The sequence below is a fragment of the Ostreococcus tauri genome (genome assembly GCF_000214015.3).
Source record: "Ostreococcus tauri WGS project CAID00000000 data, contig chromosome 03, whole genome shotgun sequence".
NCBI classification, from domain to species: Eukaryota; Viridiplantae; Chlorophyta; class Mamiellophyceae; order Mamiellales; family Bathycoccaceae; genus Ostreococcus; species Ostreococcus tauri.
Window position 1 is genome coordinate 263,557 of NC_014428.2, and position 24,489 is coordinate 288,045.

Here is a 24,489-nt window from a genome sequence, read left to right on the forward strand (position 1 = left end):
TTTTACGACGGATACGACGCGCGCGAGAGGAGGGGAGCGTGAGCGTGCTCGCGGATAGAGCGCCGACGTCGCTCCGAGCGCGCTTGGCGGCGCTGGAGCAGGCGCAAGACGGAGTGTTGGAGATCTCCAGACGCACCGCGCGCGAGGTCTCGCGCCTGGGCACTCGCGTTCGCTTGACTCGTAGAGAGCTCTCGCCTCCGCTTCGCAAGGTCCAGGCCGAATCTCTTGAGCACGCCCAGATCCTCGTCGCCGCCGCGGAGAAGATTGAGCAGCTCGAGCGCGAGCTCGGCGAGAGCCAAGACACGATGAGCGGTCTCCACTCCGTGAGCTCCAAGCAGTTCGACGTCCTCTCCAAAGCCATCGCCGAACTCAAGACATCACAGATCGAGCTCAACGCCGCGCTCGCCACCGCGCGCGCCGAGGCTGAGGCCCTTCGCTCCAAGCCGTACGAGCTCGCAGCCGAGCCCGCGCGCGAGCGCGTGGGCGCGCGACTCGCGAAAAACGACGCCTCCATCTCTCGCGCCCTCGCCTTCACCCCCGGCGGCGGTGACGAGGACGAGGACGAGGACAAAACGAACGACACCGACTAGACGGTCGCATCACGATGTAATCGACGATGATTCGCCCGCGCGCGCGTCCTCGACCCTCCGCGCTCCGTCGCCCCTGTCCCCAGCGCGCGTCCGCACGCCCCGCACTTATCAGCGCCCATGATCGCTCGCGTCGAAGTCACCGCCCCGAGAGTCACCCCCCACGCCCCCGCGCGGTGCGTCCGCGACGACGACGACGCCCTCGACACGTTCGACGCGGTCCACCGTCGAGGGCACGCGCGGCGAATGCACGAATGTGTCGACGTCACCACCGCGTCGACGACGATCGCGACGACGGGACGCTTCGAGGCGAGAACACGGACACTGACCGCGCGCGCGTTCGATCGATCGCGACAGGGCGCGGCGAGGGAGGTCGATGCAGACCCGAGCGAAGGGGCCGAACGTGGACCGCACGACGGGGTACATTGACTCGGATAACACGGGCATGGGAAACATCTTCGCCGTGGAACCGCGACAGCTGTACACCGAGTCGCCGACGAGCGATAAGTACGCCAAGACAGGATTGGGCGGCGTCGGTGGCGCGCTGTTGGCGGTCGGGATCCTCGGCGCGGTGGCGGTGGCGACGAAGGGGTTAGCCGGGTTCGAAGAGGCGAATAACGAGTTCGCAAACTACAACGGCCCGAGCGTGAGCTCGCTCGTCGAGCAGTTCGAGCGATAAATTGGCTTGAGTCGTCGATTCAGAGGAGCGCGCGGTGAGCGCGCGAGGTGTGAATTCATGAAATGTTTTTTGTCCAGCGCTCGCGACTGGCGACTCCGTCCTCATTCATCCGCTCGCGCGAAGCGACCCCGTTCACGCGCGTTGACCGCGCACGCGCATGCGCCTCGCGCGCGCGATCACGACCGTTCGATCGACCGTACGCAGCGCGCTCGCGAGACGGCACTCTATCGAGCGTGCACGATCAGGACGCCGCGCGCCGCGCCCGGGCGCGCTCCGGCGCGCAATGTCCGCGTCGTCGTCGTCCCATCCGGGGGCGACGTTCGGTCCGATAGACATTCCGTCGACGCAAATATTTCATGAGACTCCCACGACGTTCGCGCTGGTGAATCTCAAGCCCGTCGTCCCGGGACACGTGTTGGTGTGCCCGCGACGCGTGGCGCGCAAATTCACCGACCTCTCCGACGACGAGATCGGTGATCTCTGGCGAACCGTCGCCGCGGTGCAGCGCGTGATGGAAAGAGTGTACGATACGACGTCGAGCACGTTGGCGATTCAAGACGGCCCACTCGCCGGGCAGAGCGTCCCGCACGTGCACGTGCACGTCTTGCCGCGACGCGAAGGTGACTTTGCGCGAAACGACGACGTCTACGATGAGCTCGAGAAATGGCGCGCCTTAGACGACGATCGCGCGCCTAGGACCGCGGAGGAGATGAAATCCGAGGCCGACGCGCTCAGGGTGATGTTTTGATGTTTGATTAGCCTCGTCTTTGTATTGGCCACTTGGCGCGCGACCGTCCGCGCGCCGCATTGTTCCACGCGTCATCGCTACGTTCACGACTCTTCGCGCGCGCGCACGGCCCCATGTCCGCGTTGTTCGACGCCCTAAAGTCAACCCTGGGGATCGGATACGACGAGAAGAAGACGAAGACCTTGCTCAGGCTGTGCGCGGGACGGTTGAAGCTCATCAAGAACAAACGAACGAGCGCGCGAATGACGCTCGAGCGCGAGGTCGTGGACGTACTGGAGCGTAATAATGGTCGAGCATCGCGCGATACGGCGTCGGTCAGGGCGGAGAGCGTGTGCAGGGAGGAGCGAGCGCTCCGGGCGTACGAGATCTTGGAGTTGGCGCTCGAGACGCTCCTGGCGCGCCTGCACGTGGTGGCGACCTCGAGCGCGGTTCCGGACGAACTGCGAGAGCCGATCGCGACGATTATTTTCGCGAGTAAAAAGGCAAAGGCGGAGCTCCCGGAGTTGGATGGGTTGAAAAAACAGTTGGGACGGCGGTACGGGCGCGAGTACGTCGCCGCGTGCGAAGGTGACTCCACCGCGCGCGCGTGCGGGGCGCACGTGGTCGTCATGGAGTGTCTTAAAGTGCGAACGGTGGATAGTGAAACGGTGGAGAGGAAGTTGGAGGAGATCGCGAGGGATCACGGGGTCGAATTGGAGCCTGCGATGCCGACGGCGATTCCAGTCTCGTCGGTTCCGGCGGTGGCGATGGAAACAAAGGAATCCGTGGAGGCGATGACTTCTTCGTACGAGTACGGCACTGCTCAGGAGGCGGCGCACGCGGCGGAGGCCGCGGCGAAGCGCGCGCAACACGCCTCCGAGGCTGCGGCCGCTTTGGCTGGTTTGGAAGCGACATCGTCGTCCACGCGCGATATGAAGGACGCGAGCGACGCCGACATCGACGCCGTCATCGGTGAGGTCCTGGCGATGTCTGACGAACTTCCCGATCCGAGCGCCTCGGCGCCACCGCCGGGCGTCGGCGGAGCGCCTAACGCTCACACCAAGTTCGACAACCCGAAGTCGTACCCAAAACCAAAGTCATCGAGCCCTTTGGACGATCAAGACGACACCGACGATCTCGCCCAGCGCCTCGCCGCGCTCAAAAAGTCGTAACCATGTTTTGAGCTTTCATTCAAATCGCTTCGATCGCTCGTTCGCCGTCGAAATCGCTCTTCGTTCCAAATTCCAGCCTCATTAGTCCTTAACAGCGGCGTACAGAGTCATCCGCTGCACATCCCATCCCTCACCGATGTCCCTCGGTCGCGCCGCGCGCGCCGCCACCGGCACCGCCGTGGCCATCACCGCCACCGCGCTCGCCGTCAGAGGTTTTGCCCTTTCGAGCGACGACGAGCTTCCGAGAGACCCCTGGAGCGAGCAAGGTAGGCCTTTGCCCACGCGCGCAGAGACGATCGCGTCGTTAAAGCGCGCGCGAACGACGCCCCACGACGTGCTGATCATCGGTGGTGGTGCGACGGGCTCGGGGTGCGCTCTGGACGCGGCAACGCGGGGGTTGAGCGTGGTGCTCGTCGAGGGCGAGGATTTCGGCGCCGGTACGAGCGGACGGAGCACAAAGCTCGTGCACGGCGGCGTGCGGTATCTCGAGAAGGCAGTGTTTCAGCTCGATCCCGGGCAGTTAAAGTTAGTTTTTGAGGCGCTGCAGGAGCGGCGGCGGCTGCTGGCGAATGCGCCGCACCTGACGCGGGCGCTGCCGATCGCGACGCCGTGCTACGAGTGGTGGGAGGTGCCGTATTACTGGGCGGGGATGAAGGCGTACGATCTCGTCGCTGGATCGCAAGGGCTCACGATGTCGAGCTACGCGAGGGCTTCCACGGTGAGTCGGATGTTTCCGCAGTTGGCGGAGACGCGGTTGGACATCGGACGTCGATCGATGAAGGGGGCAATCGTGTACTATGACGGACAGTTTGACGACGCGAGAATGAATGTCGCCTTGGCCTGCACGGCGGCGCACGCGGGCGCCGCCGTGGTGAATCACACCAAAGTGATCAAGTTTTATAAGGATGGCGATAAAATTGTGGGTGTGCGCGCGCGCGATATGTTAACCGGGAGCGAGTACGATGTGTACGCCAAGGTTGTCATCAACGCGAGCGGACCCTTCACAGACGAGATCAGAAAATTGTCCGATAACGAGGCTCAGAAGATCATGACGCCCGCTGCCGGGACTCACTTGACGCTTCCGGCGTACTATTGTCCGAGTGATTTGGGTATGATCATTCCCAAGACGAAGGATGGTCGAGTCGTTTTTGTCCTCCCTTGGCTCGGCGCGTGCGTCGCGGGTACAACAGACACGTTGTCCGAGGTTACGATGACGCCATCGGCGACAAAGGACGAAATCGATTTCATTTTAGAATCGATCGCACCGTTTCTCAAGGTTGAAGCGAGACGTGCGGATATCCTGAGTGCGTGGAGTGGGATTCGCCCTCTTGCAGCGGATCCAGGAGCAAAGAACACCGAAAACATGTCTAGAGATCACGTGATTGCGGTCGAAAAGGACGGAATGGTCACCGTTACAGGTGGTAAGTGGACAACTTATAGACGAATGGCCGAAGAAGCGGTCGATAAGGCCGTTGAAATCGCTGGTCTGGCGGGAGAAGCCGGAAAGTGTCGCACGTTGTCCATGGGTGTTGTCGGAGCACATGGATACACGAATGATCTATTCGTTCGCGTTGCCCAACGAGGCGGGAGTGGCTTCGGTGGTCCCCCCGATGAAGCGGTTGCAAAGCATCTCGCGACGTCATACGGCGATAGAGCGCTTGTCGTGGCGGACCTGGCGGCTTACTCTCATCTGTCAAAACGTCTCGTACCAAACCATCCCATTATTGAAGCGGAAGTCGTGTATGCCGCTCGAGCTGAGTACTGTCAAACTGCTGTTGACTTCCTCTCTCGACGTACGCGTCTCGCATTTTTAGACGTTGAAGCGGCTGAGAAGTCTTTACCTCGCGTGGTTTCTCTTCTAGGCACTGAGCTCAACTGGTCGTACATGAGGCGTCGTCGGGAACTCGCAAACGCAAAGGCTTTCCTGTCGACCTTCAGGGCGGCAACCTAGTATTATCAATTCACAATGAATAAATTACAAAGACCCAGATTAGGATCTACGACGCAAACGCCTCCTGCGTGAGCTGCTTCGCCTGCCTCTTCAACGACGAATCGTGACCGCTCATGATCAAATCGTACAACTTTGTCGCGAGGTCGGCATACTGATCAATCTCTAGCTGTAGGAGATCGATGGTCGCATTCTGAGTGCTCTCCACTGACGCCATCGGTTGAGGCGTAAGTGAGATCGCAGAGAGAAGCTCGATGCCATCCTTAGCATCTTGGCTGCCGCTCTCCAGGCCAGCATGGAACGCGTCCAACGCTTCCTCCAAGTCACCGTTGACGATTTCAGCGTAGCCCAGAGATGCGAAAGCACTCATTACGCCACCCCTCACCGCCATTTCATAGTACCTTTTCGCCTCCCGGAAATCCTGAGCCACACCAATGCCCTCCTCGTAGCACACAGCGAGATTATTCATCGCCGCCGGGTTCCCTTTCTCCGCTGCGACCTTGAAATACTTCGGTGCAAGCTCTCTGTCCGCGCCGATCCCCAACTCGAGGTATTCCAAGGACCCAAGGTTATTGTTGCACACCGCACAGCCTTCTTTCACGCCTTCTTTGTACCATCCACGAGCCTGCTCGTAATCGACCTTCACGCCGATTCCTAGCTCATACAACCTTCCGATACTTGAATATGCCGGCATGTATCGATCCTTCGCCGCGAGGACGTAGCACTTCAGCGCCTCCTTCGCCTGTTCTTCGCTCATTTCAATGTCGTGCGCGTGATCGCGCGAGCTCGCCTCCAGCATCTTCCCCTGCAGGTACAAGCGATGCGCCTCGCTCGCCGGGCCAAGCGGCACTGCCGGCAAGACAACCTCCTTCCTCTTCTCCAGTTGCGACTCCTCCTGATACTCCACCGCAACGACCGCCGTATCGGTGATCAGCGTCTCCATCTCCCGATCGCGGCCGTTGTACCGCACGACGCGCAGAAAGCATCCGACGTCGACGTCTTGGCACACGTACCGCGTCCCGCGCGCGTTCTCCACGAGCTCCACTCCCCCCAGCGGGGTCACCCGCTGCCACCTCAGCGTTGTCTCCGCCCCCAATCGGTCCCAAACGATCACTTCGAGGCACTCTCCGCTTCGTGCCGTCCCGGTCAATCGCATCGTGCTCTTCTCGTCCTTTGCGTTGTCCTCGTCGGCTCGGTCGCTCGCCCGCTCGCTCCATCGCTCGCTCTCCTCTTCCTCCTCCTCCGCGCACTCGCTCGCCGGAACATACCCATCGTCCTCCACGATCGCTTGGTCCTCCAAGTACCGCGTCGTGAGCGTGCGCTTGTAGTCATCGCGACTACGCCAATCGTCACCGTCGACCGCACGCGAAGCGTCGCCTTGCGGGACGATCGTCCTCGGCGTGTGCGATCGAGACAGCTTGGAGGGGTCCATCGATGGAACGTTGGAGGTCGATGCCGTGGGTTGGGATCGGCGACGATCGGCGAGCATCGACGAGGCGCGCGAGCGCGTGTGGGGAGAAAAAGTGGTGAATATTCTGCGACGAGGCGACGGCTCGGGCAACGAACGCGCGCGCGAAGTCGCGGATGAGGCTCGGGCGCTCGTGGGCGGTACGTTTCGATACACGACGTCCGATGGATGTCGAGTGCGACGATGGAGCGAAACAACGCGGTTTTTCGAGCGGTGCCACTCGATTACACTTTTATCGTCCCACTAACTGGGCAAAGGTCACCAAACACAATCTCTCCCCCTCCTCATCAGAAGTTCCCAAACAACGACGACTTAGATCATCTTGCGCAAGAGCGCGTTGATCTTGTCCTCACGGTTACCAGCCATGCCCCCTTCGATGAAGTGCTTGTTCTTCACCGTCATGCCGCCGTTCGGGGCGGAGAGCTTGAATGGCCACAAGAAGTTGGCGCACTCCTTGAAGTGCGGGCCGCAGGTGTAGATCTCGTGAATCAAGTCTTCAATGCAAATGATGCCCTTGTCACCAAGCACCTTCTCGATCACGGCGTTGTCCGTGAGCGGGATGCGTTGCTTGTTGACCTTGCCGTAACCACGCTTGTAGATGAGCTCGCGGACCGACTTCAAGTTCGGGTAGCCAAACATGATGTACGGTTCAACCTTGCGGAGCTGGTTGAGCGTCGCCTTGTTTACCTTCATGAAGATACCGTTGTGGATTTGACGCAACCGGAGAAGCTGAAGAATCTTCTTCGTCTTCGGGTGGATGTCGTTCAAACCGCGCAGGCGCATGACAAACATGAGCTTGGCCTCCGGCTCGACGTAGAAGCCACCCTTCGCGCGCGCTTCACGCTTGAGGCGCACGAGATCAGTTTCCTGTAACGAAAGAACATTGATGTCAGTCATCGAACAGCTCGTAACACACCCAAAAGGTCGAGCTCGTCGTTCACGAGAGCCGTCCGCGCGCGTCGTCGTCTTCGGCTTCCAACAGACCCTAAACCACTCCGGGCTTCCTTCTCCTTCGCGTCACCGCCTCCGCGCTCGCATCTCACGCGCACCTGATCGCGGTACTCCTTGACGTATTTCTCCGCGCGCTTGAAGATTTCATCGCGCTTCGCTTCCTGCGCCTTCTTCGCCTCCGCGGCGGCGGCGGCCTTTTGCGCGGCCCACTGGGTGTCGCGCTTGCGCTTCTTGAGAATGGATTCCGGGATCGGCTGCGTCGTCGACGATGGTTCACGCACGTCAGTCACTGAACGCACAAACGGTCAAACATAATCTTCGCTCACGCGTCGCTTTCACGCATCCCCACACGCCCTCGCGTTCGCGTCACCGTCGCCGTCGCCGTCGCGCGCGCGTCCGAGCGCTAGGGTCACGCGTGCGCGACGTCGCGACGACGACGGCGACCGGTGACGACGCGCCCGCGCCCGCGCCCGCGCGCGCGGCGCGAACACACGCGCGACGATCGACGTTTGCATTCGTGACGCACCATCGCTGCGCCTCCGCGTCTACCAAAGAGGACGACCGGACGACGCGCGATCGACCTCGTGCGCGCGCGGCGCCGAGCGCGCGCGCGCGTGCCGAACGTCCGATCGATTTTATCGAGTCGCGTTTTTTCATGAGTCAAGACCCATCGAGATGATCTCTCGACGCCCCCATCCACGGTGTCCCCTACTGCGGTCGCTCTTGAGACGATGATGAAACCCTCGGGATGCCGACGGTGGTTGTCGTCGCCACACTTAGGCGAAAGTCCTCTGCAGTACGTCACGCGCGCGCGAGGGGACGGAAGCGCGAGCGAATCGTGACAATCGTCTCCCGCGTCCGAGGGAAACGCGCCCGCACTCGCGTGCGCCTCGTCGATCTCGACGCGTCGAGCGGTCGATCGAGAGCACACAGAGTCATCCTTCTTCCGCGCGCGTGATCCGAGCGAGATGTCCGTCGGGGCGAGCGTGAAGAAACTGGAACAGAACGCGTACGCCGCGATCTTAAAGGCGATGGCGGTGACGGGCCTGACGTGGGAGCGCGAAGAGTTCCTCGGTCGATTGAGGCTCGAGCTGAACGTGAGCTCGGAGGATCACATGCGGCTGCGCGAGCAGATGGACTCGGACGAGAACGTGTCGAGGTTAAGGCACGGGTACGCCGAGCACAGGGACACGCAGGAGGCAAAGCGACAGCGTGTGGACGCGGCGGCCGCGTACGGGTCGGTCGCATCGAGGGCAGCGCCGAGGCGTAAGCCGCAGCACTCGAGCGTGCGAGCACCAAAGATGACTCCGGCGCAGTTGGTGGCGATCGGGGTGAACGAGTACATCTGCAAGAAGTGCAAGAGGTTCTGGCCGAGCGAAGGGGGCTGGTTCGATTGCGTCATCACGGATTACAACCCGGAGACGAAGCAGCACTGTCTGACGTACGACATCAACACCCCTAACGAGTCTTACGAGTGGGCGGACATTTCTACGTTCACGAAGACAGAGTTTAAGATTGAAGAGGGGAGGGTGGACATCAACGAACTTCAGGCGTTCACGCAGGGACCAGCGCCGTCGCCTGGTGCGCCCGTGGATAACTTCGTCGCGGCGGCGTCCAAGGCGAAGGATCCGCAAAAGTTTGAGGCCGTGAAGAGCACGCTGACGGCGGAGGAAGAGGCTCTCCGCCAGCAGCTCGCGGCTTTGGAAGACAGCGACGACGAAGACTGATAGTTGCCGTGAAATAAAAATTCTAGAAATTGAACTGATACCATTTGGCGAGTCTCTCCACGGGTACGCCCAAGTGGTAGCCCATGAGAATGACCTGATTCAATAGCGTGACCTTGGCTAAGCCTCGCTCGTCCCATCTTCGACCGCTCGTCACCACGGGGTCTTGAAACAACCTCGGCGCGCTCCGCCGACGAAGCTTTTGCACCATGACGTAATCCTCCATGAAGGGCAATTCCTCGAATCCACCAACGTCATCGAACGCTCTGCGACGAATCACCAATCCTTGATCGCCGTAGGGCGTTCCAAACAGCTTACACCGACAGTTCGTCCCGAACTCTATCGCTCGGCGGATCATGCCTCCAGCCCAGCTGTCACCGTCCGCCGCTTCGGTCATCTTGAACGCAAACGCTCCCCAATCGCGCCTCGACCGACCTCCGCACATCTCTCTCTCGATCGTCTCCCCGTACCCGCTCGGCAGTGAGCTATCGGCGTGCAGGAACACCAGCAAGCTGTCTCCGTCGTCTCGCGCGCCCGCCGCCGCCGCCCCGACATTCATCTGCCGCCCCCTTCCCCTGAGCGACGTCAACACGCGCGCCCCCGCGCGTCGCGCCGCGCCCTTAGTGCCATCCGCCGAGCCCCCGTCGACGACCACGACGTCTGCGTCCGCGTGCGCGCGCGCGGAGGCGACCGCTCGACCGATCCGCTCGGCCTCGTTCAGGGCCGGGATGACGACGGTGATCCTGCACGACGACGACGACGGCGACGACGATGACGCGCTCGTCGAGGCCGAGGCGGGGTCCGGCCTCGTCGCGCGCATGCTCGACGACGACGACGCGACGGTGCGACGACGAGTGGCGAGAAGTCAACGGATTGACGGTTCGTGTCCCGAGCGAGAAGTGCGCGGCGTCACAGGGCGGCGACGGCGACGCGGGAAGGCGCCTCGAGCGATGAGTGCGATCGTGGGAATTATCGCGTGCGCGCTCGCCCTCGCGGACGGCGCGCGAGCGGCGACGGCGACGCGGGCGTACGTCGTGGATGGGAGCTCGTGCGAGCGCGTGGAGACGATGCGAGACGAGGCTTCGATGGTCGACGGGCGGGCGACGCGATGGATTCGACGGGCGAGGACGAGATGGGAGGGTTTATGCGATGAAGGCGCGGCGGCGCTGACGATTGAGGCGGGAGAGGTGGGGTTGGAGGAGGTGAGTGTGGAGGACGCTCGGGCGCTCGGGCGGACACTCGGCGGAGCGTCGACCATCGAGGTTTGGTTCGCGTATCGAGGAACAGAGCGGCGAGGAGAGATGATGCCATTATTCACGATCGAAGACATCTCACGGAAGACGATAAAGGGGATGGTATCGATGGATGGAAGCGGGTTAGCAATGCTAGCCACGGAGTCGAGGGAGGCATTCTCATTAGGCAAACAAAACGACAATACGACGTGCATACACGTCGTTTCCGACAAAGAAGTGGCAAAGGTGTACGTAAACGCTCGTCTGGCGCTTGAGTCGACACGAGGTAGTCCGTGGAGGACACTGAATGAGGATGATGGCGCGATGGTTCGGCTTGGAGGCTCTGTCAGCTCTGCCGGTCTCAGTGATGCTTGGTGGTCCGGAAACTTCTATCGATTCGCCGTGTATCCTTTTGCAATGGATGCTGATGGTGTCAACAAAAATTATGCAAATCACTCAGTGAGTGATCCAGTCGAGCACAATGTCGAAGTCGATGACATTGACGTGACGGGTGCAAGCGTCGCTGTGTTTGGTGTTTCAACAAAAATGCAATTTGATGTCGATAATCTCGACAAGATGTGCGATGATGATGAGCAGGCGTGTGATTTGACCGTAGAATCTGAGTTGATTGTGCGAAAACTACCGCTCTATGGCGATTTACATGCATCCGAGACGCTTCATGCCATACAGGTGAACGAGCGAATCGGAGCCAGCAAGATGCGCTACACCGCCAAGAGCGCCCCAACGAGCATCGACGGATACTCTGACGTATTCAGTGATAGTATCCAATTTCAAATCTCTGATGACGACGTTGCGCAAAGGTTTCGTTTCGCAGTTGAGGTACATAAGGGTGTGCTTGCATGCGACATCGAGCTCGTCACTGTCGAGGACAGTGTGGTTACCGTGACTCTCCAAGTCATCGACACAGAGAGGGTTTCAGCGGACTTCGGCTTTGAAATAATGGCTGTCCATGAGAGAATAGCCCTTTTCTTTGAGAATGGAACGACCATCCCGGTCGGTGAGCGCATGAAAGGGTATCCATGCGGCGCGCAGCCTTCATGCAGACGTTTCACACTCGATGAACACACGCAAAGAGCGTGTTTGAAGGTTGTGCTAATCCCTCATCGCGATTATTTCAACACGGACAGTGCGTTCGACGGTCCACAACACCCGCCATGGCCCATGGGGAAGGCTGTCGTCACGTACATTGGAACGAGTGGTGAACAACCGTCGAAACAAGCGAGAATAAATGTCACTGTCACGGGCGAGTATGACGACGTTCAGCTGAGCGTAAATCAGACTTTATTCAACGCTCATTATCTAAGATGGGTCGGCATGGGAAGATTCCGCCTTCGATCTAGAGATTACGACGCTCGCAAATTGAGAGTATCCATTCACTCGGCGCGTGCAAACTTGTTTGCCATCACAAATGTGACCGCGTTGGAGCTCTGCGATAACCCATTCATCACCGGTGACGGGACTGGAAACGAAATGATTGTCTTCGACGCCTCTCCGAGCGTAATCTCATCCGCCCTCGACAGCGTGGTGTACATCAACCTCAAAAGAGGCTTGACTCAAGACGAAATCAATGTACGCGTCGGCGAGAGTAGTGTCACCCTAGTCGCCCTCCTGATGGCCAGCTGAGCGCAAGCATCGCGTCATTTCGAATTTTTGCAGTCGTTCACCGCTACAAATCGATCCCGAACGACCCCGTCGTCGTCCTCGTCTCCCTCACGCTCGCGCCAACCATCCTCACAGTCGGGCCCACGGCTGTCATGCCGCCCAAGCCTCCTCGTAACGAGCGCTCACTCGTGTGTTTCGTCCAGGCCTTGGTCGGTACTACGGTGGTGATCGAATGTCGAGACGATGTTGCGATTCGCGGTCGTCTGGAGCACTGCGACGACGACATGCACTGCACGCTGGTGGACGCCATCCGGGTAACGCCCGAGGGTGAGAAGACCAAACTCGAGCGTGTTTTCGTCCGAGCGCGGATGATTCGATACGTTCACTTCGCGCCGAGCATCGATCCATCGGCGCTGATCGAGGAGAAGCGGTTGGAGCGATTTGAAGGGGCGAGGCACTATGCGAAGAAGGCGGCGTTCGGACCGAGGAACGCGCCGAAGGTGGAAGGGAAAGCGCGATAGGCGATAGGGCACAGTAGCGAAATAGAACGAATAGCGAGCTTGTATGATACAAATGAATTGAATTGATCGGCGCCGCTACGCGGTCTTGGCCCCCAGCTCTTGTGCTTCAGCCAGGACTGCTTCCAGGCGCTCCCACTCGGCGTAATAAAGCTCTTGCTTAGCCACTTTTGCGTCTTTTTCCTTTTGAATTTCTAGAGCCTTGGCGACGTTTGAACCTGCTAGGAGAAGTTGCTCGTCGAAGGCGGTGATGTCTCGATCCAAAACCTCTAAGGCTTTTTCAATCTTGGCTATTATGCCCGGAGCGTTGTGCGCCTCTCGCAAGAGCTCACGTTGACGCTTCTCCTCTTCCTTGGCGGCTTCTTTTTCTTCTTCACTAGAAAATGCTGCTGCTTTCTTCACGCCACTTTCTTTCTCGCTGGCGGCTTGCTCTTGCTCTTTGACGTATTCGCGAAGCTCTGTGTACGAGCCGGACCAGTCACTGATGCCTCCCTTGCCGTCGAACACGAAGATGTGATCTGCCAAGTTATTCACAAACTGCCGGTCGTGACTGACGATCAGGACGCAGCCATCGAAATCAACCAACATGTCTTCCAGCGCCTCGATGGTATCCAAATCCAAGTCGTTCGTCGGCTCATCGAGGATTAAGAAGTTCGGGCATAGCGCCAAGACAGTGAGCAACTGGAGCCGTCGTTGTTCTCCGCCGCTCAGAGAACTAATTTGGACCGCCTGTCTACCATCAGTGAAGTTGAATCGTTCCAGTAGGGTATAGACGCTCAACTTTTGGCCAGCGAAACCACCAATCAGATCCTTGGCTTCGCCTTCGACCTCCTTGACGTAGTCAATGACCCGTTGCGACGGATCTCTGAATGTCGCCATTTGACTGTAGTAGCCGAACGAAACCGTCTCACCGACAGAGACCCAGCCCGAATCAAGCGCTATCTCTCCCAGCATGGTTTTGATGAGTGTCGTCTTGCCCGCACCGTTCGGTCCAACCAACCCAATTTTTTCACCCTTGTTAAATGCATATGTGAATCCATCCAGTATATTCTTTTCGCCGAATTTCAGGTGTGCGTCATCGAATTCAACGATAATAGCACCCATTCGGGACGAAGAAACTTCGCCGAGCTCAATCGCTTTCGTTTTCGTTCCTCTGTAGTTTACGCGGGACGTCAAATCAGAGAAACGCTCAATGCGAGCCCTCTGTTTGGTCGATCGAGCTTGCGGTTGTCTACGCATCCACTCTTGCTCCTTCTTGAACAAGTTCTTAGCCGCTTGCAATTGTTGCGCCTCCGTAGACCATCTCACTGCACGTTGCTCCAGGAATGTTGAGTAACCGCCCTTGTGTCTATACGAGCCCCCTCGTCCATCAAGCTCCAAAATATCTTGACAGACGTTGTCAATGAACATTCTATCGTGACTCACCAAGAGCACGGTGAGCTTGGGATTCTGAAGTTGTTCTTCCAAGTATTCAACGCCTTCGACTGACAAATGATTTGTCGGTTCGTCAAGAATGAGCAGATCTGGTGTCTCCACGAGCGCCGCCGCCAGGGCGACGCGTTTTCGCTGACCGCCAGAAAGTTCGCCCATCTTATTCTCCAAGAACGCGTCACAGCCGAGCTTCTTGAGTGCCATTTGTGTCTTCTCTTCCAAATCCCACGCGCTCAGGGCGTCCATATCCGCGATCGCGGATGACATCGCCGGCTCGTCCAGCTCTCCACGTGCCGCCGCCGCGACAACGGCGTCATACCGCCGCAACGCCCGCATCACCGGCGTATCACTCGTGTACACCGCGTCCAAAACTGTGAGTTCGGGGTCAAATGCTGGCTCTTGATCCACGAAGCACACCCGCAGACCCTTCCGTCGCCACACCTCGCCGTCCTCGAGCCCCACAGCGCGTCCGCCCAAAACCTGAAGCAGCGTCGACTTCCCGCTCCCGTTCGGTCCCACGATGGCCATCTTCTGTCCCTCCGACAGCCCCACGTCGACGTTTAAGAATTGATATCGCTCCCCATCGTACGTCTGCCGCAAATTCTGCGCGCTGAGCACGCTCTCTCGATCCTTCGCATCGAAGTTTGCTTTTCGCCCATCCTTGTACACCTCCCCACCGCGCTTTCCCGCGTTCGTGCGCGCGTCGCGATCGACGCGACGCACGCGAGCGCGCGCACCAGACGGCGTTGATGTCGAACACGCGCGCGCGTGCGACATCGCGGAACGAATCGCGTCGGCACGCACGTGCGCGAGTGAGTGACGTGGCTGTCCCGGTCGTCACTCATTCGCGCTCGGCGACGGGCGAGGCTCGGTGAAGAGACGTCGAGATGGCGACCGCGCGCGCGTGGTCGAACGCACACGCGAGCGCGTCGCGTTCAACTGCGCGCGCGCGGGTCGAGCGGCGACGGGGATGCGTCGTAATCCGCGCGAGCGGTGGGGACGAAAAGGAGGGCGTCTCGTACGACGTCCCGTACGACGTCGTGAACGGCGGGAGCGAGGATGGATACGAACTGCGGGTATATGGGGCGTATTACGTCGCGGCGACGCCGTACGAGAACCGCGAGGAAGGGCTGGCGACGCTGATGGAGTACATGGAGGGCGGAAATGCAGAGCGGGCGATGTATCCGCCCACGCAGCCGCTCACGACGAGGTACTTCGAGGGAGGGAAGACGATGGAGCTCGCGCTTCTGGGACGACGGGCAAAAGAGAGCATCGCGGCGCCGAACGAAGAGAGCGAGGTGAGGGTCATCGCGAGCGGGGCGGAGCTCGTTGCGGCGGTCGGCTTTGAGGGGAACGCCACGCCCGAGGTGGCAGAGTTTTATCGATCCAAGCTCGTTGCCGCGCTCAAGGCGAACGGAATGGCGTGTTCGAACGAGCAGGAATTTAGAATCAACACGTTTGGGCCGTTGTACAGCTTAAAGACGCGACAAAACGAACTTTTGGTCAAGGTTGAGGTTTAGTCTAGCCGACGGAGAGCGAAACGCCTCTCGTCGCTCTCCCGCGAACGAATCACGCGCCAGAGATTTCGGCGCACGATCACGGGATTTAATGATATTATCACCGGTACCGGTAACATATTAATAAAAATATGAAGACAATTAGGAAAATTACAACGCAGCGCAACCGCTACTCGGTGTTTGATTCTGCTTCGCGCTCCGAGCCCAGATTTGTATTGGTCTGCGTCTGCGCAGACTTTGAGGAGGCGTCCGCCCCCTGTTCCTCCCTCGATCTCTTCCGTTCGAGTCGAATCCGTGCCTTCTTCATCGCTATTTCCGCACGCATCTCCGGCGTCCTCTCGTCCCGACGCCGCTGCGAGCGCAATCGCTCCCGCTCCCTCGCCTCGGCGCTCTGCGTCGCCCGCCGCGCGCGACTGCGCAGCATCTCCTTTCGACGCCGCGCCTCAATCGTCGCCGGATCCACCGTCTTCACCGATCTCGACCTTTTCGTCGCGCCGTCCCGCGTCGACGTCGCGCGTCCATCCACCCCCGCGCCTCCCGACGCCCTCGACACCGCCAATTCGCGCACGGCGTAACAGGCACCACTCGCGTGCACCGCGATGTCCGCCCCCCCCCCCGCGCCCGCGCCCACGGCCGCGCCCACGGCTGTCGATGGAGTCATCTTCCCACGCACCATCCCCCCGGCGCGTCGACCCCGCGTCGTCGTCCCGCGCGCGCGGTCGACGGTGCCGACGCGCCGGGGCGTCGCCCGGAGACGGTCGCGTCGCGCCCTTTCGGGACCGTGGTGAGACCACATGTGCGTGCGATGTGGACCGTGGTGAGACCGCGTGTGCGTGCGATGTGGACCGTCGTGAGACCACATGTGCGTGCGATGTGGACCGTGGTGAGACCACATGTGCGTGCGATGTGGACCGTCGTGAGACCACATGTGCGTGCGATGTGGACCGTCGTGAACGACGCCGCCGCGACGGCCGCGCGCGGACGCAGCGCGCGATGTTGTGCGCGATCAGCGGCGCGGCGCCGGTGCGCGCGGTGGTGACGCGACGTGGGATCGTGTACGAACGATCGTTGATCGAGAAGGTGATCGAGGTGCGGATCGAGACGCGCGAACGCGATCGGGGGGGGGCGGGCGCGCGATCGCGGGGACGGACGGCGGACTGACGAGAGAGGACGCGCGTGACGACGCAGGAGCGTGGGGAGTGCCCGGTGACGAAGGAACCGCTGCGCGTGGATGATTTGATCGAGATTAAGCCGCAGGCATGGGTGAACCCGAGACCGGAGGCGATGATGTCGGTGCCGGGGATGTTGCGGGCGTTTCACGACGAGTGGGACGCGCTCATGCTGGAGACGCACTCGTTGAGAAAGGAGCTGCAGATGACGAGGCAGGAGCTGTCGCACGCGTTGTATCAACATGATGCGGCGTGCCGAGTGATTGCGCGATTGATGAAGGAGAGGGATGAGGCGCGAGACGCGCTGGCGAATGCGAAGGGATCGGCCAAGCGGAGCGCGGAGGACGACGCCGAGCCGGCGCCGAAAAAGGTGAAATCTGGAGTCCCGGCGGATATTATGGAGAAGATGGACGCGTGTTTGAAGGAGCTCTCTAGCGCGCGCAAGAAGCGCGAAATTTCGAGTACGTTGGCCGCATCGGGAGACTTTGACGGCTACACCGCCACGGTGACCTCAGCCGTGCACAAGACGACGAGCGGCGGCATCAACGCGGTGGCTATAAAGAAGGGTGACGATTACATCATTGCTTCTGCGAGCAACGATCACACGGTGTCTGTTTTCGACAAGTCAAGCTCTCAGCGAGTGCAACAACTCGTCGGACACTCGAAGAAGGTGCTCGACGTCAAGTTCGTCGGCGACAACGTGCTGTCCTGCGGCGCAGACAAGCTTGTCAAGCTTTGGGGAGCCGATGGTTCCGAGCTCGCGACGTTTCGCGATCACACGGATGATGTTACGAGCGTTAGTGTACACCCTTCGAACAGTTACTTCGTCTCCACGTCCACGGACAAGACCTGGGGGTTCCATGACATTGGCTCGGGGTCATGCGTCACCTTGGTGAACGACGACTCGGACTCTGCCATCGCGTGCGGAAGCTTCCATCCGGACGGCGTAATTTTAGGAACATGTACGAAAGATGCAGCAGTGAAGCTCTGGGACGCGAAGGAAGGCCGCAAACTTCTGCAATTGGACGGTCACACAAGCCCGGTCGAAGGATTGTCGTTCTCGGAAAATGGCTATTATCTCGCCACTGCAGCAAAGGATGGGGTGAAGGTTTGGGATCTTCGAAAGTCTAAGATCGTGCATGAGATCCAGGGTGCGGCACACGGCGTCGCTTTCGATCACAGCGGCTCGTATATCGCAAAGGCTGGATCCAACGCGGAAGTTTACCAAGTCAAGGGCAAGTGGGAGAAGCTCGCCGAGTTGAAGGTTGCCAAGACCGTCAAAGCCGTCGCCTTCGGCGAAGACGCGCGTTCCATCGTCGTCGGTAGCGCCGATCATAACTTGCGCGTCTTCGCGTAGGTTCATACCGATCGATAGTTGAAATAACTATTCGCGAAATCACACTTTAAGTTGTGCGCTCGTGTCAAATCATCATCAGTGCTACTCTTTTACAATCGCCTCGTTTGCGTCGGTGCAACGCGCTAGCTCGTTCGAGGCACTATGAAGCTCACAAAAATATCTTCCGTGACCTCAATTTGGCTTTTTCCCGCCCTCTTCGCCTCTCTGCCCGTCGTACCCGCCCTCGAACCACGTCTTTAGGCTGAAATCCTCTGGAGCCTCGGGGAGGTCATAATATCTCGCTGCGCCATACGCCACGGCCGCGGTGGTGCACATCACGATGGTGAACTTATCGTACGACTTCATGAAGCGTTTCGCCGCCTCGGAGCGCGCCATCTCGGAGGAGACGCGAAATGAGGAGTTGTGTGGGCACGGCGCAGTGAGACACGACTCAGGCGAAGAAGACTAATGGGCGTTTCAAACTACATGATGCTAAAAATCCGATCTACGCGCTTTTTTCCAAGACGGCGACGGGTCACTGACATTCTCAGAGAGAGGGTGCTGAGACATTCGCTGCGCGAGAGGTTGCTGCGACAAGCGCTGAGACATGCGTCGTTCGCTGAAAGTGAACTCTTCGTCTTCAATTTCGTCTTCTTGACGGTTATCCTCTTCAACGTACGGATTCGGGATACCCTGTTTGAAGCACTCGACGGCTTGTTTGATGATCGGGACGACCTCGTTGACTCGTTTCTTAAAGATGGTTCTCTCGTTAGACTTATCGATTTTGTTGTTTTCAGGTTCGAGGAGCGCTTTCGCCTCTTCAATCGTGACAGGCCTTTCCACCTCGAGCACCCGCATAAGACCGGGAGGAAACGCGGTGTCGAGATTAACCTCTCTACCGTCCTTAGCTTGACGCGCGGCGGCCATACGTTTACGCCACGAGTCCAAAGCTGTGTAAACAGCTTCGCGCAACTGATTGTCTTCTCGTTGCTTCGCAACCTTGTCTGGACCAATAGCATCGAAAATGAAATCGTCAATCGCCTCAGGCTGGGTATCCGGCTGCGTGCCGAGTGTGACAGTCACAGCAGCACTGATAACGGGCGCCTTCTTTGCGCCAGTTCGTCTCTTGCTGAAAGCTATCTTGAACTGTTCTCGACCCTGCTGAATGGCTTCACACCGTGGCCTGTTGTAATGAATCGTCGTTACGGTCGTCGCGAACGGGCCTGCGCCTTCGCTGCGAACCGTATTCTCTCTAAGATACCCACGCAACACCATGGCACGGGCGATGCGCTCCGCTTCGGATTTATCCAAACCTTTTCCGGCGCCGTAACCAGGCAACCGGTTGTACTGTTTCTGCGTCACTGTTTTTGCCGCAGAACCTCTCAACACGTCTACGAGCAGACCGATACCGATACCTTCTGGTACGGACCTAACGATATTCATAATTCCTATAACGAAATTCGTGACGTCGGTCTCTTCAAACTTCACCCCGGCATTGATCGCTGCACATGAGTCGCACATCCCACGACAACGAGACCGTTCAAAGCGCTCATCAAAATGAGCCATCAACTGTGTTCGCCGACAATCCGCCATATTTTCGCAATAGGACACCATCGTATTGAGTGAATCGAGGTTGTTTTGGAGCACCGCCGGCTGAGCACGCTCTTTCCGAGCGCTGTCCATCAGCATACTTCTAGCTTTCGAAGCATCGCCCCAGGAGTAGAAGAGAATACATAGTCCGTGTTCACCGTCACGACCGGCCCGACCACTCTCCTGATGATACGCCTCGAGAGACTTGGGCATACTGTGATGAAACACGAACCTGACGTTTGGTTTGTTAATACCCATTCCGAACGCCACCGTGGCACAAATAATGTTTACTTCATCTCTTTGCCACATTTCTTGGTGCTTCTTCCGAGTCGCTTCTGGCAACCCAGCGTGATAAGGTACAGCCTTGAGCCTTTTCGGGAACCGTGTGTGATCGCCCGCTGATCTATCTACCTTGTTGAGCTCACTGGCGATTTTTTCGCAGTCAGCTTGACTGAAGCAATAAATGATGCCACACTGAACGCGCTTGTTTCGCATAAGGCCACGCTTCACGATGACATCTTTAATCTCGCTAATCATTTGCTTTCCCTTGAGTTTCGGGTGAACTTCGTATGTCAGATTCGTTCGGTTGAATGTATCAAAGAATCGCAGACACTTGGGGAGATTCAATTGACGAACAATGTCATCCTGAACTCTTCGTGTTGCTGTTGCCGTGAGGCACATGATCGGCGTCGTCGGAAACAAATGCTTCAACCCCCTCAATTCAGTGTAATCTTTTCTGAAATCGTGCCCCCATGCACTGATGCAGTGCGCCTCGTCTAAAACAAATCGGTTCAGCATATTTCTTTCGTATAGTCGCTGAAGAGCAGTTTTCAGCTTTCCACTTCGCACCACCTTTTCAGGAGTGACGTACAGAAGCCGAAGCTCTGGCGTCGACGAGCGAAGATCATCGTAAATACTGTTATCACTCTCTTTTGCAGCGGATAAAACTGTTGCTGGAATCCCCATTTCGCTGAGATGATGCAGTTGGTCTTGAATCAGCGAAATCAGCGGTGATATGACAACAGTCACCCCGGGCTTCACGACGGCGGGAAGTTGGTAGCAAAGAGACTTTCCGCCGCCGGTGGGCATCAGTACAAGACAGTCTCTCGCCGCCATGGTGGCGTTCACGGCCAATAACTGCAAGCTACGAAACGACTTTGCGTTGAAGGTATTACGAAGCGTTTGTTGGATTAACTTACTCCACGCAAAGTTGGTGTGATCCCAGTCTTTGGCATCGCCACCCTTCATCTCACAATCCGTTGCCACGATGCTCGAGCTCACGTTTGCCGCCCCGATTCCGTTCATGGGAATGACAACATCCTCCCCGAGCGGTTCATCGTCCCAACCGGCCAAGTCGTTGAAATCATTCACTGGCGGACCCGCCCAATTCGACGTCGATGGAGCCTCATACCGCGGAGGATCCTGGTAACGAGGCGGCTCCTGGTAATGAGTCGGCTCGACAATCCCTGGGCCGCTCATCGGAACGTGATGACCGGGAACAGGTCCGGTGTGTTGACCGATATTTCTGCTGCCATCTCCGCACACTTGGACGATCGTTTCCCCCTCCTTCCGCTGATACATCAATAATTTTCTTTCGCTATTTTTCAGCGCCACGTCGTCGTCCTCCAGCTGGAATACAATACTATCCAAAATCGGTCTCAGCTTTTGCACGTGCGCGCCGCGATGCGGACACGCGTGTAAGGCATTCCCATGCTCACATCGCCAATCCGCCCCGGAGCCGTCCAACGGCGGCGCTTGACACTCCATCGTCGGCGAAACAGCAGGCACATAAGACGGAGTGGGCGCATAAGACGGAGCTCGCGTCGGAGCAACTGTCGTCCGATCCGGCGCCGTCGCACCCCGATCGACACCTCCGGTCGAAGTACCAGCCTTCTGACGAAGCACGACCGCATCGATGTCTAGATCTGCCAGCACGTCGTCGTCGTCGTCGTCGTCGTCGAACGCCGGCTGCGTCGGCTGTCTCGCCCCCGCCGCCGCCGCCCTACTTAGCCCTCCATCGACCGAACTTCCCGGCATCACCATCGGCCGACGATCGGCATCCCTCCTCAAATCTATCCCCACCGCTCTCGCTCGCACGCACTCGCTCGCGTCGCCCGTCCCCGGATTCGGCGCGTTCGTCTTCACGTACGGCGCTTTCAAAAAATCAACCACCGCTCGCATCTCGCTCGCCTGCTCCGCTCGCATCGACGCCCCAATCTCCCCCCACATCGTCCGAAGATCGCTCTCGCGCACGTCCGGCCGCAGGGGCGCCGCGAGCGGGTTCGAGACCGCGAGTTCGTGCGCGAACGACGACGCGATCGTCATGACGAGCGTTTCAACGCAACGTCGTCTTCGCTCGCCGTAAACACGCTCGTGCGTCGTTACGGGCGTCGATGTGTTTAATGTAGCATGCGGTCGTGATTTTGCGCCGTCGCGGACGCCGTGGAGTCGACGCGTGAGTGAGTGAGGAACATATTGCTTGCAGATTTCAACAGACTGGGTGCCTCGTTCCTAAACATCCGCGGCGGCGCTCGCGCGGTCAAAATACGCCTCGAGATCGTCGACTCGGGTGAGACTTTCGCTCGGGATTTCGAGGGTACGAATGGCGTTGATGAATCGCCCGCTCGGTTTCCCCAGATGGAGCGCGCACGTGGCGAGATTGGCCAAAGTCTCGGGGTTCTTCGGATCCATCGCGACGGCTTCGGTGAGATCGCGCTCGGCGTCGTCGTACGATCCCATCATCATCGAGCACACGGCGGAGGCGTTGTACAGCTTGGGCGTCCACGCGTACTTGTCTCCAAGCTCTTGATAGATGTACGACGCGTCTTGAATCTTCTTCCCACCGCTCGCCAGAGATGCCCACGCGCTCGCGAGTTGCGCCACCGTGGAGTCGTCGTCCACCTGCTGCATCGCGCGCGCGTGCTTCTCCGCCAACTCCGGTCGGTCCATGGCGCATAAAACGCTCACCGCCACCGCCATAACCTCCAGATCACTCGAGCCGTGACACAACCGCAACGCCTCCGCGTATCGTCCCTCTCTCGCCAGCACCGTCGCGTTCGACGCCCTGGTCCACGCGTCCATCGTCCCGCTCGTCTCCTCCAACGACGCGAGCGCGTCTTCACACAGCGCATTTCTCCCACTCTCGTCCCCCGTTCGCACCGCGCGCTCGTACATCGCGAGAACTTTACACGATCGCGCTCCCGGTCCCGCGTTCGTCCCCATCGCCTCCACGCTCGCGATCACGTCGTCGATCTCCCCGAGCGCCAAGCGCGCGCGCAGGCGCAAGGATTCTCGTTTTTCACACTCCGCGGGCGAGAGATCACCGTCCACGTCGCACGCGCGCGCCGCGTCCACGGCGTCTCGATACGCACCGACGTGGTACATGTTCTCGCATCGAAACAAACTCTCCGAGGTCGCCATCGCGGATGCGCGGCGAGCGATCGGCCGACGCGCGATCTGCGGCGACGCCTCGCGCGCGTCCGCGGACGGTCGCGTCGCGAACGACGTGCGCAGACGGTGCGCGCGCGCGACGCGTCGGGAGTTTTCTCACGCGACGTCCGCGCGTCGTGCGCGTGACACTGCGACGCGCGCGCGCGCACGACGCATCGGTGGTTTTTTTAAAACAGTGGACGCGGTGGAGGTTTTTCGTCGTGCGTGTCCACGCGCGGGTGTCGCGTCGGACGCCGACGCGCGCGGACGATGGCGACGATCGAGGCGCGCGAACGGGGGCGAGCGGACGCGGCGTCGACGTCGGGGTCCACCGCGAGCGGTCGCGCGCGAGCGATTGATTTTTGTGTCTTTGTAGACAATGCGCACGGCGAGGCGTTCGAGCGAAGCGGTTTCGCCGAACGTTTGCGAAGCGATCCGGCGCTGGATTCCATGGCTCGACATCGGCAGGTGAAGAAGGAGATAAGTGAGGCCTACGGAGCGCTCGCGCAGTGCAGACGAGCGATGCGGGAGCGAGGGATCGACGTGCACGGGAGCGGGAGAGGGGTGACGTTCGTGGAGCTGTGCAGCGGTCGTGGGTTCGTGTCGCTCGTTCTCGTCGATGCGTTTCCGGAGAGTAAGGTGCGGATGATTGATAACGATACAAAGATGAATGTGAGTCACGTCGAGCGATTTTGTGATCCGGATCAGATGTCTTTTCACGTCATGGACGTGCGCTCGGAGGAGTGCGAAAAGTTTGTCGTCGACGCGTGCGAGAGCGAGGGCGCGGAATGCGTCGTTCTCGTGGGCGTGCATCTGTGTGGAGATCTTTCACATCGCGCGATAGAGATTTATGAGCGCGTTCCGGGCGTCGCGGCGTTGGTTTTATCGCCGTGCTGTCTGCCGCGCCGACGACGGCACGACGCGTTCGGATTTCATTGCAAAGACATCGCGCGCTCAATGTCCATGTCTCCGTATCAGTGTTGGACCACGCAGCTGTATCTGCGGATTCCTCAAGACGGCTCTAAGCGAGATATGATCGTCGACGACGACGTGCTGTCGCAGCAAAACGCCTTTTTGATCGCCCGAAGGCCTCTGAACGAGCCGTCGCTCGAGACGCTCTCGCTCTCTTCAAAGCTCGGCTGTCGCGTCGTCGCCGGTCGCTCGCGCGCCAAGTGGCGCGTCGTCCGCGACGCATGACATTCATTAGATTTTTAGATATTCTTTGTCTTCTTAGCTCTACCGGTTGTTCCCATCGCCCAGGACGTCTCTCGAACAAACTCCACGCGAGCTCACGTGGAATAACCACCGTTTGTCCACGTGGACGACCACACACCGAGGCTCGCGCCTCGCCCGCCCCTCGCCTCGCTCGCCCCGGAGCCGAGCGCGCG

The 24,489-nt window shown here is 59.3% G+C and overlaps 18 protein-coding genes across 18 annotated transcripts; 11 read left to right on the top strand and 7 right to left on the bottom strand.

The window, feature by feature from the left end:
• On the top strand, positions 1-590 carry OT_ostta03g01540 (unnamed product; the record flags this gene model as incomplete). Its single annotated transcript, XM_003078012.2, has 1 exon — positions 1-590. A coding segment is annotated over one exon (590 nt), but the record flags the coding sequence as incomplete, so codon positions are not given.
• A 117-nt stretch (positions 591-707) lies between these two features.
• On the top strand, positions 708-1,266 carry OT_ostta03g01550 (unnamed product; the record flags this gene model as incomplete). The annotated part of the gene is made up of 2 exons (XM_022984726.1): positions 708-763; positions 945-1,266. The coding sequence occupies 2 exons, from the start codon at positions 708-710 to the stop codon at positions 1,264-1,266; spliced, it is 378 nt and encodes a 125-aa protein (XP_022838459.1).
• Positions 1,267-1,549: 283 nt separating this feature from the next.
• Positions 1,550-2,014, top strand: OT_ostta03g01560 (Histidine triad (HIT) protein; the record flags this gene model as incomplete). Its single annotated transcript, XM_003078014.1, has 1 exon — positions 1,550-2,014. One exon carries the CDS (start codon positions 1,550-1,552, stop codon positions 2,012-2,014), a length of 465 nt encoding a protein of 154 aa, XP_003078062.1.
• A 113-nt stretch (positions 2,015-2,127) lies between these two features.
• OT_ostta03g01570 (Domain of unknown function DUF292, eukaryotic) lies at positions 2,128-3,165 on the top strand (the record flags this gene model as incomplete). The annotated part of the gene is made up of 1 exon (XM_022984727.1): positions 2,128-3,165. The coding sequence occupies one exon, from the start codon at positions 2,128-2,130 to the stop codon at positions 3,163-3,165; it is 1,038 nt and encodes a 345-aa protein (XP_022838460.1).
• Positions 3,166-3,301: 136 nt separating this feature from the next.
• Positions 3,302-5,116, top strand: OT_ostta03g01580 (FAD-dependent glycerol-3-phosphate dehydrogenase; the record flags this gene model as incomplete). The annotated part of the gene is made up of 1 exon (XM_003078017.1): positions 3,302-5,116. One exon carries the CDS (start codon positions 3,302-3,304, stop codon positions 5,114-5,116), a length of 1,815 nt encoding a protein of 604 aa, XP_003078065.1.
• Positions 5,117-5,162: 46 nt separating this feature from the next.
• Positions 5,163-6,545, bottom strand: OT_ostta03g01590 (Sel1-like; the record flags this gene model as incomplete). The annotated part of the gene is made up of 1 exon (XM_003078018.1): positions 5,163-6,545. One exon carries the CDS (start codon positions 6,543-6,545, stop codon positions 5,163-5,165), a length of 1,383 nt encoding a protein of 460 aa, XP_003078066.1.
• A 348-nt stretch (positions 6,546-6,893) lies between these two features.
• On the bottom strand, positions 6,894-8,061 carry OT_ostta03g01600 (Ribosomal protein L30, ferredoxin-like fold domain; the record flags this gene model as incomplete). The annotated part of the gene is made up of 3 exons (XM_022984728.1): positions 6,894-7,448; positions 7,631-7,786; positions 8,059-8,061. 3 exons carry the CDS (start codon positions 8,059-8,061, stop codon positions 6,894-6,896), a joined length of 714 nt encoding a protein of 237 aa, XP_022838461.1.
• A 439-nt stretch (positions 8,062-8,500) lies between these two features.
• Positions 8,501-9,259, top strand: OT_ostta03g01610 (EMSY N-terminal; the record flags this gene model as incomplete). Its single annotated transcript, XM_003078020.1, has 1 exon — positions 8,501-9,259. One exon carries the CDS (start codon positions 8,501-8,503, stop codon positions 9,257-9,259), a length of 759 nt encoding a protein of 252 aa, XP_003078068.1.
• Positions 9,260-9,281: 22 nt separating this feature from the next.
• Positions 9,282-9,815, bottom strand: OT_ostta03g01620 (unnamed product; the record flags this gene model as incomplete). The annotated part of the gene is made up of 1 exon (XM_003078021.2): positions 9,282-9,815. One exon carries the CDS (start codon positions 9,813-9,815, stop codon positions 9,282-9,284), a length of 534 nt encoding a protein of 177 aa, XP_003078069.2.
• A 391-nt stretch (positions 9,816-10,206) lies between these two features.
• Positions 10,207-12,132, top strand: OT_ostta03g01630 (Concanavalin A-like lectin/glucanase, subgroup; the record flags this gene model as incomplete). The annotated part of the gene is made up of 1 exon (XM_022984729.1): positions 10,207-12,132. The coding sequence occupies one exon, from the start codon at positions 10,207-10,209 to the stop codon at positions 12,130-12,132; it is 1,926 nt and encodes a 641-aa protein (XP_022838462.1).
• Positions 12,133-12,263: 131 nt separating this feature from the next.
• OT_ostta03g01635 (Ribonucleoprotein LSM domain,eukaryotic/archaea-type) lies at positions 12,264-12,632 on the top strand (the record flags this gene model as incomplete). Its single annotated transcript, XM_022984730.1, has 1 exon — positions 12,264-12,632. The coding sequence occupies one exon, from the start codon at positions 12,264-12,266 to the stop codon at positions 12,630-12,632; it is 369 nt and encodes a 122-aa protein (XP_022838463.1).
• A 75-nt stretch (positions 12,633-12,707) lies between these two features.
• OT_ostta03g01640 (ABC transporter, conserved site) lies at positions 12,708-14,837 on the bottom strand (the record flags this gene model as incomplete). Its single annotated transcript, XM_022984731.1, has 1 exon — positions 12,708-14,837. The coding sequence occupies one exon, from the start codon at positions 14,835-14,837 to the stop codon at positions 12,708-12,710; it is 2,130 nt and encodes a 709-aa protein (XP_022838464.1).
• A 110-nt stretch (positions 14,838-14,947) lies between these two features.
• On the top strand, positions 14,948-15,580 carry OT_ostta03g01650 (SOUL haem-binding protein; the record flags this gene model as incomplete). The annotated part of the gene is made up of 1 exon (XM_003078025.1): positions 14,948-15,580. The coding sequence occupies one exon, from the start codon at positions 14,948-14,950 to the stop codon at positions 15,578-15,580; it is 633 nt and encodes a 210-aa protein (XP_003078073.1).
• Positions 15,581-15,746: 166 nt separating this feature from the next.
• OT_ostta03g01660 (unnamed product) lies at positions 15,747-16,238 on the bottom strand (the record flags this gene model as incomplete). Its single annotated transcript, XM_022984732.1, has 1 exon — positions 15,747-16,238. The coding sequence occupies one exon, from the start codon at positions 16,236-16,238 to the stop codon at positions 15,747-15,749; it is 492 nt and encodes a 163-aa protein (XP_022838465.1).
• Positions 16,239-16,570: 332 nt separating this feature from the next.
• OT_ostta03g01670 (WD40/YVTN repeat-like-containing domain) lies at positions 16,571-18,103 on the top strand (the record flags this gene model as incomplete). The annotated part of the gene is made up of 2 exons (XM_003078027.1): positions 16,571-16,666; positions 16,766-18,103. The coding sequence occupies 2 exons, from the start codon at positions 16,571-16,573 to the stop codon at positions 18,101-18,103; spliced, it is 1,434 nt and encodes a 477-aa protein (XP_003078075.1).
• A 471-nt stretch (positions 18,104-18,574) lies between these two features.
• On the bottom strand, positions 18,575-21,997 carry OT_ostta03g01680 (Helicase, C-terminal; the record flags this gene model as incomplete). The annotated part of the gene is made up of 1 exon (XM_003078028.2): positions 18,575-21,997. One exon carries the CDS (start codon positions 21,995-21,997, stop codon positions 18,575-18,577), a length of 3,423 nt encoding a protein of 1,140 aa, XP_003078076.2.
• A 186-nt stretch (positions 21,998-22,183) lies between these two features.
• Positions 22,184-23,092, bottom strand: OT_ostta03g01690 (Tetratricopeptide repeat; the record flags this gene model as incomplete). The annotated part of the gene is made up of 1 exon (XM_003078029.1): positions 22,184-23,092. The coding sequence occupies one exon, from the start codon at positions 23,090-23,092 to the stop codon at positions 22,184-22,186; it is 909 nt and encodes a 302-aa protein (XP_003078077.1).
• Positions 23,093-23,371: 279 nt separating this feature from the next.
• OT_ostta03g01700 (Methyltransferase domain) lies at positions 23,372-24,298 on the top strand (the record flags this gene model as incomplete). The annotated part of the gene is made up of 1 exon (XM_003078030.2): positions 23,372-24,298. The coding sequence occupies one exon, from the start codon at positions 23,372-23,374 to the stop codon at positions 24,296-24,298; it is 927 nt and encodes a 308-aa protein (XP_003078078.2).
• Positions 24,299-24,489: the final 191 nt, after the last annotated feature.